The sequence below is a fragment of the Bos indicus x Bos taurus genome, chromosome X, assembly GCF_003369695.1.
Source record: "Bos indicus x Bos taurus breed Angus x Brahman F1 hybrid chromosome X, Bos_hybrid_MaternalHap_v2.0, whole genome shotgun sequence".
Classification (NCBI taxonomy): domain Eukaryota; kingdom Metazoa; phylum Chordata; class Mammalia; order Artiodactyla; family Bovidae; genus Bos; species Bos indicus x Bos taurus.
This window is the reverse complement of record NC_040105.1, coordinates 8,323,623-8,340,603: the sequence shown is the minus strand read 5'-3', so window position 1 is coordinate 8,340,603 and position 16,981 is coordinate 8,323,623. Positions and strand designations below refer to the sequence as shown.

The 16,981-nt window shown below is 41.4% G+C and overlaps 1 protein-coding gene across 5 annotated transcripts in view; it reads left to right on the top strand.

Moving 5' to 3' along the window:
* ARHGAP6 (Rho GTPase activating protein 6) overlaps nucleotides 1-16,981 on the top strand; it is a 541,707-nt gene that overhangs the window by 470,076 nt on the left and 54,650 nt on the right. For all 5 annotated transcript variants that reach the window (XM_027535096.1, XM_027535095.1, XM_027535097.1 and 2 more), the window contains one exon: nucleotides 12,531-12,602. In XM_027535096.1, the coding sequence (XP_027390897.1) occupies nucleotides 12,531-12,602 (72 nt within the window). The remainder of the gene's footprint in view (nucleotides 1-12,530; nucleotides 12,603-16,981) is intronic.

Below are 16,981 nucleotides of genomic sequence, written 5' to 3'. Positions count from 1 at the left end.
ACCTATATAGATTTGATGAAATAACCAAGAGTCCATAGCCTGAAATATTTTTTGAAAATAGCATGAATATCTCTATATACAGTGAGGTTCAAAGTTGACTGAAAGGCAGAGCCAGTTTGGACTCCAATACATTGTTTTGCACTTTTTCCATGTAGATTGTTTTCTTCCAGAATTCTTGTTTTTCACTCTCTAGAGCCCTAGTTTCCACTGAAAAAAACTATCAGTGTCCCCCCATCCCCCGCCCCGAATTTGAGATTTTCTCATCTTTTTTCACCAGTAGAACACTTGCTTGATAAAAGTTTGGATTACTAGGAATAAAACACTAAGAGGCTTAGGACAAGAACGGATTTCCTAGACTCAGCAGGCACCATGTGATTTTTTGGGAGAAATCCCCACCAAAATTCAAAGGCTCCTGAGAAGGGTAACTTCATCCTTTAAGACTGAATCTGAGGGGCTTCCCTGGTGGCTCAGTAGTAAAGAATCTCCCTGCCAGTGCCGGAGACACATGTTCGATCCCTGATCCGGGAAGATCCCACATGCCACACAGCAGCTAAGCCCAGGCCTGTGCTCTGGAGCCTGGCAATTGCAACTGCTGAGGACTGTGCACCCTACATCATCCCTTAACAGAGGTTACTCATTTTAGAAGAGAGGAGAGAGCCCTCCTTTGGCTCCTGTCCTAAATATATGGGGTCAATCCCAGTTTAACTCTTAGGCCAGAGTATCTCACTGGCTCCAATGGTTCCCCTATCCTCGGATTGTTGCCACATTTCCGGCCAAGAAGCAGAGGTGGCCACTTTCCTGGTAACTACTACTCTTTCCTGTCCAGGCTGCTCTCCTTTCCTTTTCTTGGGATGTACTTTGAATATGAAGCAGGCAACTCAAAGTGGCAGGGGCTCTTTTGAACTCATTCCACTGTGCATGTGTGTGGCAGTAACTGGCTCCATTGTCCAGCTCGAATTTTCCTGGAATATGACTTTGGTGTTTTGGTTGCCCAGCTCTCATCAGTCCCTATATTGTTTTCCAATGCTGATTTATTTAGCCATATTAACTTACATCGGTGAGATTAATTATCCAAAAACACTAGACTTGGAGTGTGGGCCCAACGAATGGCCTTCAGGTGCCAGGGGCCATAAATAATATTATTACTTCTTTGACAGAGCTCCAAACTGGAAATAAAATATCTGGTATAGTCTTTCACTTACCTTATTTTGGGGAGATCTGTGGCTTGAGAGCCATTGAAAGGGGATGCAGATGAGAATAAAGGATGAATTTTAGTTTTAGTGAAGGATTAAACATAGTTTTAGTAACTGCTTTTATAAGACATCCACAGATTGTAACTGTGGATTGTAACTCACCTAATGTACTTTCACACATCTGATTTAAAACTACATTTTGGCTTATCAGAATAGGCATCAGAACATGAAAAGTAAACAGATTCTGTACTAATCAGTGTTCTTGGATGCACATGACAGGTACCAAGTCTAGATAACTTAAAAAGAAAAACGATTTAGAGAACCTAAGAAATAGGAGGTATCTAAAGATCGTCTAACTAGCCATGTATGAAAACATCACCAGTGCCAAAAAAACAGATCTGGTCAAGCCTCTCAACTGTCCACTCCCTTTCCAGAAAACATGCTACACAGAATGGCGATAAAATGGATTCTTTATATTGGCCTAGACACATGTTTTCTTTCAGATCGGAGGGATGTGATTAGGCAGATTATTTCAATAGTTTCAGCTAGGTCAGAAACTGGCTTGTGAGTCACCTTCTTGCCATAAAGTTCAGCTTTATGTGTGTGTTTCAGAAGTACTTAAGTGAGCACTACAAGCCTCCACTTTCTCACATGCTTGACAAATGAGTCTTCAGCCGTTGCTTGAATTCACCTAGTGCCTGGGGGAAAGGGCATTTAAAAAAAACAAATGCTTAATTTGGGAGTCATTTTAGATTGGCAGAAAAGTTACCAAAATAATACAGAGTAACCTTATGCCCTTCACCCAGTTCCCCCTAATGATAGCATGTTTTATAACCTTTGTACCCTTATCACAACCAAGAAACCAACATTGGTTTGTTATTCTCAACTGAACTACAGACTTTGGGTTTCACCAGTGAAAGTGTTAGTCACTCAGTCATGTCAGACTCTTTGCAACCACATGGAATTCTCCAGGAGAGAATACTGGAGTGGGTTGCCATTTCCTTCTCCAGGGAATCTTCCCAACCCAGGGATCGAACTTAGGTCTCCCGCGTTGCAGGCAGATGCTTTATTGTCTGAGCCTCCAGGGAAGCCACACTAGATTTCACCAGTTTTCCCACTAATAATATCCTTTTTATGTTCCAGGATCCCATTTAGGATACTACATGCATTTAGCTGAGCATTATGTTTTCTTTTTTAAAAACTAACAAATGTTTCTTGTCATACAGTTTCTGGGATTACCCTACCCTGGTTGTTCCGGTTCCGGTTCTGGTTTATGAGGTTTGCATCCAGTTGGCCCGGGACTGCAGTCATCTGAGTGCAGTCATCCTCCGTGACTGGCCTGGAGGATCAGGGTCCAGGCTCGCTCGCCTGGCTGCTGGCTGGAGACCCCTCTTCCTCACCACAGAGCCCTTTGCAAAGGGCTCCTCATGCCATAGTTCCCCCCGCAGAGTGAGGGCCACAAGACAGAGAGCGTCTGAGAGTGAAGCCACAGGGAGCAGTGCTTTTTTGTGAGGCTACACATTTCACTGCTGAGCAGTTCCATTTGCTGACAAAAGTGTCTTCCTACAATTTCCTCCAGAATCCTAGTTCTGGCCAATGAAGGGCTGGCCAGTAGGTCTCTTCACCCTCACCATGTTTAGCCCTCTTAAAAAAAGAAGAAGAAATGGTCTCCCTGTATCTTCCCTGAATGCTAAAGATGCTCCATTCACACAACTGTTCCCCACCAGATGACACGATCTGATGTCCCCCTCCCTGCCCACAACCCCATCAGAGGAGAAAAAAAAAAAAAAACTTCATGGAAAGAAATAGAAGGTTTTTGACTCACGGAGTTTGCTGTATCCCCCTACCTGTAATCAGGACTTGGTATAAAGATAGCTATAGGCAGACTTGCGTTTCTTTATAAATTGATAGAACTTGTTATTGTGTCCAAAATTCATCATTATATATAAAGGCTCATCGATTCATAAACATTTTTATATTATTCTTTAAAAACACATACTGAGATTAAAGTTGAGTATTGTGACCGGTCAGAAAATGGCAATGTTTTCTAGTTCAGATGTCACATGGTTTGAGCCCATAGCTGTTCTCTAGGTAGAGTTATGCACAGACCGGTGGTGGTCAACCAGAGTGGTTTTGTCCCTGAGGGACACTTGGCCATGTCCAGAGGCATTATCATTTGTCACAACAGAGAACGGGTGGGTGTTCTGGCATCTGGTAAACTAAAGCCAAAGATGCTGCTAAATACCCCACCATGCAGAGGACAGCCCCTCAGGACAGAGAGTTATCCAGCCCCACAAGTCATTCATGCCAAGGCTGAGAAAGCATGGCATAAATTATTTGCAGTTTCTAAAAGGCCACTTCCCATTCTGCCACCCAAGTGTGTCTTTTTATGTCATTTTTTCCTTACTCTGTGACTGTGCTCCCCTCACTGCCTATGAATTCCTTTGGTTTGCGTTCTCTAAGAGTCTGTTTTTCTGGTGCAAGTAAATAGCAAGGCAGCTGTGGTTGGGGAAAGTGGGAGAGGTGCTGCCAAAAAGCATTCCTTCAACTTTTCTCTGCAGGAATTTTGTTTGAAGATTTGAAACAAGCTAGAACCTCCCTTGTAGGCTAGGATGGAGTCGCAAACTCCAAGGCTTGCCAGGTGTGCCATGGCTCAGGGGCACAGGCATCTCTGCTGGCCTGGGGTGAGCCTGAGGACTGCGGTACTGGTGCTGCCAGCTCTCGCACCTTCCTCAAGAGGTCGGGAATCCAGACACCTATGTGAACTTCCCAAGATTTCGCCCTAGAGCTTAAGTTTTTGCAGATCTCCGTCTGGCTTAGAGATGATCATACTGAGTAAGTAAGCCAGACAGAAAAAGACATATGATATCACTTATATGTGCAGTCTTTAAAAAAAATGGTACAAATGAACTTATCTACAAAACCGAAATAGATACAAGGACATAGAAAACAAACATGATTACAAAGGGGAAAGGAAGGGAGAGAGAAACTAGGAGTTTGGGATTAACATATACACACTACTAATATATACAATATATATTAGTATATAATAATATATACAAGAAATATATACAATATATATTGTATATAATAATATATACAAGAAACACAAGCTGGAATCAAGATTGCCGGGAGAAATATCAATAACCTCAGATATGCAGATGACATCACCCTTATGGCAGAAACTGAAGAGGAACTAAAAAGCCTCTTGATGAAAGTGAAAGAGCAGAGTGAAAAAGTTGGCTTAAAGCTCAACATTCAGAAAACTAAGATCATGGCATCCGGTCCCACCACTTCATGGGAAATAGATGGGGAAACAGTGGAAACAGTGTCAGACTTTATTTTTCTGGGCTCCAAAATCACTGCAGATGGTGATTGCAGCCATGAAATTAAAAGACGCTTACTCCTTGGAAGGAAAGTTATGACCAACCTAGATAGCATATTCAAAAGCAGAGACATTACTTTGCCAACAAAGGTTCGTCTAGTCAAGGCTATGGTTTTTTCTGTGGTCATGTATGGATGTGAAAGTTGGACTGTGAAGAAGGCTGAGCACCAAAGAATTGATGCTTTTGAACTGTGGTGTTGGAGAAGACTCTTGAGAGTCCCTTGGAGTGCAAGGAGATCCAACCAGTCCATTCTGAAGGAGATCAGCCCTGGGATTTCTTTGGAAGGAATGATGCTAAAGCTGAAACTGCAGTACTTTGGCCACCTCATGTGAAGAGTTGACTCACTGGAAAAGACTCTGATGCTGGGAGGGATTGGGGGCAGGAGGAGAAGGGGACGCCAGAGAATGAGATGGCTGGATGGCATCACTGACTCGATGGACATGAGTCTGAGTGAACTCCGGGAATTGGTGATGGACAGGGAGGCCTGGTGTGCTGCGATTCATGGGGTCGCAAAGAGTCAGACACGACTGAGCGACTGATCCGATCTGAATATATACAATAAATTATGAACAAGATCCTAGTGTATAGGATACGGAGCTATATTCAATATTTTGTAATAACCTATAAGGGAAAAGAATCTGAAAAAGAACACACACATACACACATATATATATGTATAACTGAATCACTTTGCTGTACACTTGAAACTAACACAACATTGTAAATCAATTATACTTCAATTAAATCAATCAATCAATCACTGTGCAGGCTAAACACAACTGGAGTAGTGGGGTGGGGAAGTGGGTACGGTCATGTCGAACCCACTGGACTAGTTCTGTGGCAGCATCAGAAGAGGGTTTTGTCCCCAGAGTTGCACTTAGTTCTGTTTGACTTCATTTCATGTCTCAGGCAATTTGCACGGGCAGTTTCTTCTCCTTTCCAATAATGTGATCTTTATGGAACTCTGTGAGTGAAGGAATTTAAAGGGACTTAAATGTTGATGCCCCGTCCCATATCCAGGTGCATCTCTGAATTTGGCCGTCTACATCCATTCTCTGCTATTGCTTCACTAAGGAATGGGCCTTACCATGTTCTTGCCCATCACTCAGACTTCTTGTAGGGCAGAGTCTAAATGACCCTCACAGATGAACAGCCCCTGTTTTACAAATACCTTCAGAACCATCTCTCATGATGCAGACGCCTAGTGACCTTAAACAAAGGATTTTCAGCTTCTCATCACAAGTATCTGAGTTCTCCAAGCCACCCCTCTCAAGACAGAGTCAGGCTTTTTAGAAAGAGCTGTATTAGGAGTTTGGATTACAGTTCTACCACCTACCAGTCCTGCGATTTGGGGACAGTTTCCTTTAGTTCTCTGATGTTAATTTTCTCAACTGCAAGATAGATAGATCAAAAGGCTACATGAGTGGATTGTATGCTGATATGTATTAGATAATATCATACATGCAAAAATAATCGATGCCCATCCTGGTGAACATTTAGAACTAATATTGTTAGTTTCTCTTTCCTCTGTAACTCTGTATTACTTTGGACATGTTGCTCCCTGTATCTGGTCTTTAATGTCACCTCCCTCAAATAGACACCATATTTTCTTCACTACAGCACAGTGAGAAATCAAGAGGACCAATTTGGTGTGGGCTAATCCTGGGTGTAAGTTTTTCAATGTATCCCTTACCAAGTTCTGCCTTGGACAAGTTACTTAACCTCTCCTAACATCATCTATAAAATCACAAAATATAATAGTGTGAGCTTTGTAGAGCTGCTATGAGAATGTAATGAGACCATGGATGCTCAGCTTCTAGTACATACTCCAAAATCACCCAGCTCTTCATTGTCCCTGTATGCCTGTGTCACAAGGAAGTCATGGTTGCTGGATGAGATCATGGGCATTCAGATATTTAGAAAAGTTAGAGGTACGAGAACTTTCTGGTGGTGCAAGACTTTTGTGCTGGGTTTGCATCTCCATTCGATTCATGTAATTTTTACATTGGTGCCATTCCATAAAAATGACAAAGTCTTTTGTTATTTTTATTGAGGAATAACATATATATAGTGATGTAAATAAATATGAATGTCCACACGTACAACTCAATGGGTTTTTAATACATATAGCTCATGGATCATGTTACCAACAACCAGATCAAGCTAAGGAACAATCTAAGCACACCAGGAGGCTCCTTCATACCCCTTTGCAGTCAGTCACCATTCCCCAAAAGTAACCCTTACTCTTCCATCTGTCACCAAAAATGAGTCTTTCCTTGGACAATATTTTTTACCCTTAGTATCTCTAGAATCAGCTTAATATGGAAAATACTCTTTAATAACCTCTACATATGCAGATGACACCACCCTTATGGCAGAAAGTGAAGAGGAACTAAAAAGCCTCTTGATGAAGGTGAAAGAGGAGAGTGAAAAAGTTGGCTTAAAACTCAACATTCAAAAAACGAAGATCATGGCATCTGGTCCCATCACTTCGTGGGAAATAGATGGGGAAACAGTGGAAACAGTGTCAGACTTAATTTTTGGGGGCTCCAAAATCACTGCAGATGGTGATTGCAGCCATGAAATTAAAAGACGCTTACTCCTTGGAAGGAAAGTTATGACCAACCTAGATAGCATATTCAAAAGCAGAGACATTACTTTGCCAACAAAGGTTCGTCTAGTCAAGGCTATGGTTTTTTCTGTGGTCATGTATGGATGTGAAAGTTGGACTGTGAAGAAGGCTGAGCACCAAAGAATTGATGCTTTTGAACTGTGGTGTTAGAGAAGACTCTTGAGAGTCCCTTGGAGTGCAAGGAGATCCAACCAGTCCATTCTGAAGGAGATCAGCCCTGGGATTTCTTTGGAAGGAATGATGCTAAAGCTGAAACTGCAGTACTTTGGCCACCTCATGCGAAGAGTTGACTCACTGGAAAAGACTCTGATGCTGGGAGGGATTGGGGGCAGGAGGAGAAGGGGACGCCAGAGAATGAGATGGCTGGATGGCATCACTGACTCGATGGACATGAGTTTGGGTGAACTCCGGGAGTTGGTATGGACAGGGAGGCCTGGTGTGCTGTGATTCATGGGGTCGAAAAGAGTCGGACATGACTGAGTGACTGAACTGAACTGAACTGAACTCTCTGAATCTGATCTTATCTGATTAAAATTAGGAATTGTATACTTCAGTGGTCCTGGGCTCTTCCTGGAACCAACCCAAAACCTCCATCTGACTTCTGGTCATAGACAGTGCTGACAAGTCCTCATGGCATGCCCTGCCCTGTGCTCCTTACCTGGAGGGAGACAAAAGCCTAGGAGATATGGTTCTACCCTCAGAGAGCTTCTCATCTAGCTAGAGAAACCACCACTACCTGACAGCAAGTGAGACCATGAAAAGCCTCTCCTAGAGGGACAAGCTCATGTTTTGTTGTTCTCAACTCTCCAGAGACCCTGTTTGGTACTGGCCTCTTTCAAGATGGCTGGATTAACCACACTCCATACCAGTGATTCCTTTCCTCTGGTCACTTGGCTGTGGAAGGCTTGCTGTCTTACCACCTGCTGTTGTTTCATGTATGTCTGTGGGCTCTCCCATCTAGGATGTGGTCTCCTGCAGGCACATGGAGGGCAATCCTCTAGTGCTTTGTCCAAGATGCCTTTGATCAGGATGTGTGACTCCAGTTTTCTCTCCAGGTCACTGTAGCCCATAAGATAGTGCCCACTCTGGGACCAGTTAGTAAGCATATTGTTGTTGTTTAGTTGCTAAGTCATGTCTGACTCTTTGTGGTGTCAAATATGGTGTCTATTTGAGGGAGGTGACTCTTTGTGACTCCATGGATTGCAGCATACCAGGCTTCTCTGTCCTCCAGTATCTCCCAGAGTTTGCTCAAATTCATGTCCATTGAATCAGTGATACTATCTAACCATCTCATCCTCTGCCACCCCCTTCTCCTTTTGCTTTCAATCTTTCCCAGCATTGGGCTCTTTTCCAATGAGTCAGCTCTTTGTATCAGGTGACCAAAGTATTGAAGTTTCAGCTTTAGCAACAATCGTTCCAATGAATATTCAGAGTTGATTTTCTTTAGGGTTGAATGGTTTGAGCTCCTTGCTGTCCAAGTCACTCTCAAGAGTCTTCTCCAGCACCATAATTCAAAAGCATCAATTCTTTGGTGCTCAGCCTTCTTTATGATCCAGCTCTCACATCTGTACATGACTACTGGAAAAACCATACCTTTGACTATGCGGACCTTTGTTGGCAAGGTGATGTCTTTGCTTCTTAATGCACTGTCTAGGTTTGTCACAGCTTCTTTTAATTTCATGGCTGCACTCACCATCCTCAGTGATTTTGGAACCCAAGAATAAAATATTCACTGCTTCTACTTTTTTCCCTTCTATTTGCCATAAAGTGATGGGACTAGATGTCATGATCTTAGTTTTTTTTTTTTTTTTTCCTAACTTTGGGTTGCAAGCCAGCTTTTTCAGTCTTCTCTTTCACCCTCATCAAGAGGCTCTTTAGTTCCTCTTCACGTTCTGCCATTAGAGTGGTATCATCTGCACATCCGAAGATGTGATATTTCTCCCAGCAATCTTGATTCCAGCTTGTGACTCATCCAGCCTGGCATTTCACATGATATACTCTGTATATAAGTTAAATAAACAGGGTGACAATATACAGCCTTGACATACTCCTTTCCCAATTTGGAACCAGTCAGTTGTTCCATATCTGGTTCTAAGCATATGCTGATCACTATTTGCACTGTAAAAACATTGCTGTGCAGCATGGATAGTCAGGAAGCTTGCTGCTAAGTCGCTTCAGTCGTGTCCAACTCTGTGCGACCCCATAGACGGCAGCCCACCAGGCTCCGCTGTCCCTGGGACTCTCCAGGCAAGAACACTGGAGTGGGTTGCCATTTCCTTCTCCAATGCATGAAAGTGAAAAGTGAAAGTGAAGTCGTTCAGTCATGTCCGACTCTTCGCGACCCCATGGACTGCAGCCCACCAGGCTCCTCTGTCCATGGGATTTTTCAGGCAAGAGTACATTGCCTTCTCCGCAGGAAGCTTAAATTACTTTACAAGATAGAATTGCCCTTATCACACTTTCTGGCATCTGAGGAATGATGGGTTGAACATAAACTGTTCTGTATGGTTGTAAGTACATGGTACAGCAGTCTCTTGAGCAGATTCTCTATGCTCTGTGGGAACAAAAGACATTCTTCAAAAACTAAAGAGTCAATCAGAAAACTACTGACGGATCGCAAGGAAGGAGTGAGCAGTTTTATTGCGCAGCTCTGTTTGTTTTTCCTGAGGATTTTAAATGAGAAAATGGCTAAAGCCATGCCTCCTCACATGTTATTGCACATCATCCATCATTTTGTCTAGTTGCCTATTAATAACGTTCACCTCTGTTTAATTAGGGGCATTTTTAAAGAATGTGCCTGCAGTGCAGGAGACCCGGGTTCAATTCCTGGGTTGGGAAGAGCCCCTGGAGAAGGGATTGGCTACCCACTCCAGTATTCTTGCCTGGAGAATTCCATGAACAGAGGAGCCTGGTGGGGTTCGCCAAGACTTGAACACAACTAAGTCACACACTTTCACTACCTGCCTCAACAGAGTGATTTTTAGCAAGTATTAATGACTAAAATATGTAATTGAAGCAAGAAAGAATACCTTCAGTATGAGGCCCTCTCTGGAGGCTCCTCGGGTACTAGCAATAGTCTACATCTGAACTTGGCTGCTGGTTATGTGAGAGTTGAATTCTTCATTATTACTTACACTGTATATTTATATTTATACACATCTACACATGTCCTACATCCTCTAATTTAAAAAAAGTTTTAAAAAGTTGTTCTATCTTAAAAGAAAATGTCTCCTATCCTACATGTATTCTGGTTCTTTGACAACTGGCTTGAAATTTAGGATATGTCCACTGGTTATGAAAAATAAATCCCTTAGGATTTAATATATGGTTTAATTTTTCTTCTGGCTCAACTATTAAAACGAAGAGATGATAGAATTTTTAAAGGAATCTGCTCGTAATATAGTCAAATTTATTTGGTGATATGAACTACTGATGAACAAAGTATTGTTGTTGTTCAGTCGCTAAGTCATGTCTGACCCTTTGTGACCCCATGGACTACAGCACACCAGACTCCTCTGTCCTTCACTATCTCCCAGAGTTTGCTCAAATTCATCTCCATTGTGTTGGTGATGCTATCCAACCATCTCATCCTCTGCTGTCCTTTCTCTTTTTGCCTTCAATCTTTCCCAGCATCAGGATCTTTTCCAATGAGTTGGCTCTTTGCTTCAGGTGGCCACAGCATTGCAAAGTAAAAGACCTGTCAGTTCTATTTGAAGAACAGATTAGAATCGTGTGCAATTAGTATGTTTAATGCCTATATGATATAACATGTCTATATGATAATGTCTGTGATGTCTATATGATGTAACACATAGAGATTAATGTTTATATGATGTAACAGATCATGGTAGGCCCGGTGGTGAGATCATCTTTTAGATACTGAAGATAAGAACATACACATGATGAAAGAGATTGATGGCTCTTTGCCACATCACAACTGATTTACATCATTTTCACCTACATATTTTATAACTGCAAAAGTGAAGACTGTCATGAATTATGTCCATTTTATGGGTATATCCTTTGCTTTCTGAAGGGAAAGAGGGCTTGCATGTGCCTGTTGATTATATTGTGATGTCTTCTGACTCCAAAAATTCAGAGAGGGGGTGTGGGGAACATCTGCAGCCCCATGAGGATCCCAGGAATGTTCATTTCTGTTGACGAATGCCTAGTCTGTCTTGTCCTGATAACAGTCTTGCCTTTAAGTTGTATTGGACTCAATCTCTTGCTTTACTACACTATTAAGGATATCTTGTGAAAAATAACAATTCTTAATCCCCTTTAAAACCCAAGGTTCCTTGCAGCATGGGCTGCATTTCTACTGATGGGTAGCAGTGCAGAGTCCTGATTTGCACTTCCTACACATGAAGTGGACAGCTGCATTATTCCAAAACACATTCTCACTATGATGACTGCCAATATTTTATAATGACATACTAGGAGTTCATTTGCAGCTGCCTACTGATATAGAAGGTATCTATATTCTTTAGTGAGTTCACCAGTGAAGTACATATGTTGCAAGTGCATATATATAAGATGCTAAAAGGATAAATGCCTTCCTTATTCTAGTAAAAATTAGAAACAACCCAAATGTCCGTCAGTGGGGGTGATGGGGGATGGTTAATTAAGTTATGGTATAGCCATACTATGGAATACTATGAAACCCGACCCCCCTACCTTGAAAGAGAGCAGATCTGAATTTATAGAATGTGTCAGGCTCTCCATTAAGCACTTTATATGCAACATTTTATTTAGTCTTCACAACAACTCCATGAAATTCCCATTTTATAGTTGAGGACCCTGAGACTTATCCAAAGTCACAAGATTAGTAAATGGTGTAACAATGATTAGATTTGAGTTCTATGGACCCCAAATTCACTTCCTTATTCAGTTACACTCTATTAGCTCATGGATGTCAAAGCTGTGTGTACTGTTGACTCCCCTCTCATGGAGATTTAATTTGAGATGACATTAGTTTGCCTAAATATGAAGAAACTCATGTAATAGTAAAAGCAAACATATCTAAGTGTCAAAACTAAATGGCTTCTGAAGGAAACAAGTTTTCTGTACTTTCCATGGTTGAAATCGAATTAAAGAGCACACACCAAGATTCTGGCTATATGTTCAATCCAAGTTAAGAATTTTCACGTATTTTCAAGGCCAATATTCTGTTTAAAATGCCAAATTAAAAAAAATAATAAAATGCCAAATTATGAGTAAAGTGAGAGGTCACACTTCTGCTGAAATGTATTTATTGAAAATGTAAACTGTCATTTATCTGCTTGTTTTTACAACTTTTCATTTTTTTAATATTTACAGATGGACAAAAGAGAAAGAAATCTTTGAGAAAGAAACTGGATTCACTCGGGAAGGAGAAAAACAAAGACAGAGGTAAAAGACAGAATGAACTAAAGCAAATGTGTCTTCCATGGAGCATACTGGTTGAATTTGCTGGGGTTTCTGAATTGCATTGATTTACGTGGTTCAACTCTATTATGTAAACTGGATGTCTACAGTGGAATGCCATTAAAGGCAGTTTGGGTCTATTCTTTTGTGTTAGAGTGGCCCTGTACTGAACTGATGAGTTCAATTGGTTTGAGCAAAGTATGATTCATGCCAAGTTCATGGTTCCAATTATGAAGCTGGCCAATCAGCAGTGTATAAGGAAAACCTGGGTTGAGTAGCCATGGATAGCATCTCTAACGCTAACCAGCTGTCTGGCAAATCTAGATAGTTAGGCAGGGCTAGTTGAATGACAAAGAGTTTGGATTCGCCTACCATTTCTACTGGAAAGAAATAGTCTCATCCTCATGGTTAGTGAAGATGGGCTGTTGTCAGCATTGTAATGTTAGATCACAGCATGCTCATTTTTTTTTGCCCTGTGGGTTTTGGGAATGGTTGACTCTCTTCATACTGTCCCCTTCTGTGGATATTTAGGAAACCAATAGTTTAGCCACTCTGTCAGAGGTATTTGGCGGAGAAGGCAATGGCACCCCACTCCAGTACTCTTGCCTGAAAAATCCCATGGACGGAGGAGCCTGGTAGGCTGCAGTCCACGGGGTCGCTAAGAGTCGGACACGACTGAGCGACTTCACTTTCACTTTTCCACTTTCATGCATTGGAGAAGGAAATGGCAACCCACTCCAGTGTTCTTGCCTGGAGAACCCCAGGGACGGGGAGCCTGGTCAACTGCCGTCTATGGGGTTGCACACAGTCGGACATGACTGAAGCAACTTAGCAGCAGCAGCAGCAGAGGTATTTGTGTTCCTTTTTAACTAATATTCATTGAGCCCACATAATGGGCACCTGGGCCCCATTAGCCCAGCGTATCTTTTTGTGGCTTGTTTCTATGTCTTCATATGAAATGACTGCTGAGTGGTGTGGTCATATGAATGTATTTCCATTTTATGTGTCATAGTGAATGAGTGTTGAGTAAGGGAGGCCATATGTCTTGCCTTGGCGTTCTTTTATATAATGATCAAATTTCTGCTTGAAAGTAATGAAAGGCAATGAAATCAAAGGTATAAAAATAAATGCATTGTGATAAGTATTAGACAAGACCTAGATAGACCACTGATCCCAGACTCTACACCCATATCTTGAATTGTGCCTAAAGGGTCATGACATCTGGTTCTTGGACTAAAAAGAGATAAAGAATCCTAATAGAAAAAAATGGTATTGATGAACCTATTTGCAGGGAAGGAATGGAAATGCAAATATAGAGAACAGACTTACGGACACAGTGAGGGAAGGAAAGAGTGGGACGAATGGAGAAAGTAGCATAGACATATATACACTACCATGTATGACACTGATAGCTGGCGAGAAGTTGCAGGCACTCTGTGATGATCTAGAGAGGTGGGGTGGTGGGTGGGGAGTGAGACTCAAGAGGGAGGTGATATATATGATACATATGTATGATATGTGTATGATGACGGTTGATTTGCATTGTCACATGGCAGAACCCATCACAATATTGTAAAGCAACTTTCCTCCAATTAAAAAATAAATTTTAAAAATAAAATTTAAAAAGAATTCTAGAGAATAGAAAACTAGTGTTTTACTGCCCTTAGAGCATGATATCTCAATCTTGGGACTCTTGACATTTTCTACGAAACAGTTCTTTGCTGTGGGGGCTGTCCTGCACATTGTCTGAGATGTTTAATATAAGCGTCCCTGGTCTCTACCACTCGATGCCAGTACCACTGCCCCCAACCAGAATATCTCCAGACATTTCAAATGTTTACCTCCAGCTGGAGGAAAGGACATGAAAATATCAAGGATCCCTGCCCCTGACTACATTGTATTGGTAGAATAATTTGTGAAGCCTTTAAATATCCCAGTGCCCCTGAAAATCTGACCCCATTGGTCTCTATAGGTACTGGGCACGAGTCATTTTATAACTACCAATGTGCACCTTCTAAGATGAGAACTCTGGTCCATACTAACCAGTTTACTCATCAGGGCACAGTCTACTGTAGCAGAATCTAATGCTAGCATAATGAATGCAAACAATATTTGCTCTTCTTCAGCTACCCATCATTGTCTGAAAAATTGTATTCTGTTCAATTAATTCATAAATTCATGGCCTTATATTTTAAATAAATATTAGTAGCCAGGGTAGCTTTTTTAAACTAGAGTTTTTACTCATCCTATTCCTGCCATGAGCCATCTTTATCTCGTTAGATTAGAGTGATCCTCGGTGTTATAGATTTATTAAAGGGATCATCCAGACTGATATTAGTAATGTGTTATCTTTAAAGTTGTTTATTCTAGGATGATGATATTGGTACTGGGATCTGAACACTCAAAGTGTAGACTTGAGGTGATTCTTCAAAAGTGCCCATTCATGTTAAATGAAACAGAATGAGCATTTCTCTTTTTTTGCAGATGTTTTAATTCCCTCAGCAGAGGGAGATGTATGTGTGCTTCTCCAAAAGGTTGGGCAGGAAGGGCCAGGGGAAGTAATCAACCAGTATGCACTGGGCTAGTATACATTTTTCAGACCAAATTGTATTTAGATATTATATAGGCTCACTGAAAATTTGGCAGTGTTCTATGAGGTTGCACGGTGTGCTGGCTGGGAAAAGGAAGGTGGATTCTGGTGATTCCAAGGAAAGGATACATCATGCATCCAACTAAGGAAAGAAATATCAAGATATATGGCATAAGAGGTGGTTGTGTTTGTTTGTTTGTAGCTTTGATAGTTAAAAAGATGATATCCTAGGCTTAAGTCAAGCTTAATGACATGGCTTTTTTCCTGACTAGAAAGTCCTGTGTATGGCCACACGTCCATCACATGGATGTCCTGGGAACCAGGGTGTGATGGAGCAGTGCGCAGGGCTCTCACAGTTGTGGCCAGTTCACATTGTTTTCTTCCATTCCAATATTACCATTTGGGTTCATAACAGCTGCACATGTGAAAAATGACAATCATTTGAATTCAAGAGTAAAAGAAGGAAAACAGGAAACTCTAAATGACCTTTTGGGTTAAGTCATCTAAAAATAGATAGGAGCAGCTTTTTAGAATCAAATTGCTCTCCCAATAGAGTGACTCATTAAATGTTTGATTTGTTGCTATATTAATTGATTCAATCAGACTGAATCATGTCCCGTGTTTTACTAAATTGCCTTAACATAATATGCAGCAGATCCTGTGACACTTCTGTGTCCCTCCTCCCACTTTAAGCAGTGCCCATATGACTTATAATTTCCATCTGGAAGCCAGGATTGATGCTGGTTCAGAAAACATATATTTTCATACAGAATACTTCTAAGTCCTTCATTTCTCTTAGTTAAATTACTTGGCATCCCAAAAGTATTTTTTCAACTTTCAGAACTTCAGAAAATTTCTTTCTTCTGTCAAAAAGAATCACTTTGGGGAAAAAAAAAAAGGTTTAAAAATAGCTGCTTTGTTCCAGTTAATATTCTTTCTAATCAGAGCACAAGGGGAATAGGTTTTACCATAGCCTAGGTCTGGGAGCTAGGTCCCCACTCTACAGGATACTTTCGGATGATGCCGTATGTTTATCGACGTAAACTCTGGTGATAGTCCGGGTCTAGCACCTTTCTTTATGCTGAAATGACATCATGCCATGTTTTATTGTCCCTCCCTGTCTAGACGTGTTACTACATGTGAGCTGTGAAGTAGCCCCTATAGAAGAATAGTTGATACAACTTCATTCTGTGTCATATTAAATAACAGTTGAAACATCAGGTATTTGTTACTACTCTTTAAATTAAGGAGGGATGGCTTAATGGTATCTTTGAAAAGACTGTCACACCGCAGTATAAAACATGATCTGGGTTGGAGGTGTGAGACAACAGTGGAGGGAGGAAGCCTGAATCCAGATGCCAGATCGCTTTTTTTTTTTTTTTTTTAATTTGTTTTAATTGGCGGATAATTGCTTTACAGTATTGTGATGGTTTTTGCCATACATCAACATGAAACGGCCATGGGCATACATGTGTCCCCTCCATCCTGAACCCCAGCCCTCTCCTCCCTACCCCATCCCTCCAGATTGTCCCAGAGCACTGGCTTTGGGTGCCCTACATCATACATCAAACTCCCACTGGCTATCTATTTTACATATGGTAATATATATGTTTCAGTGCTATTCTCTCAAATCATCCTGCCTGCTCCTTCTCCCTCTGAGTTCAAACGTCTCTTCTTTACATCTGTGTCTCCTTTGCTGCCCTGCACTTAGTTCTGGTGAAGGTAAGGTCCAGGATTGGGACCAAGGGAGCTGGTGAAAAAGGCGGCATGCAGG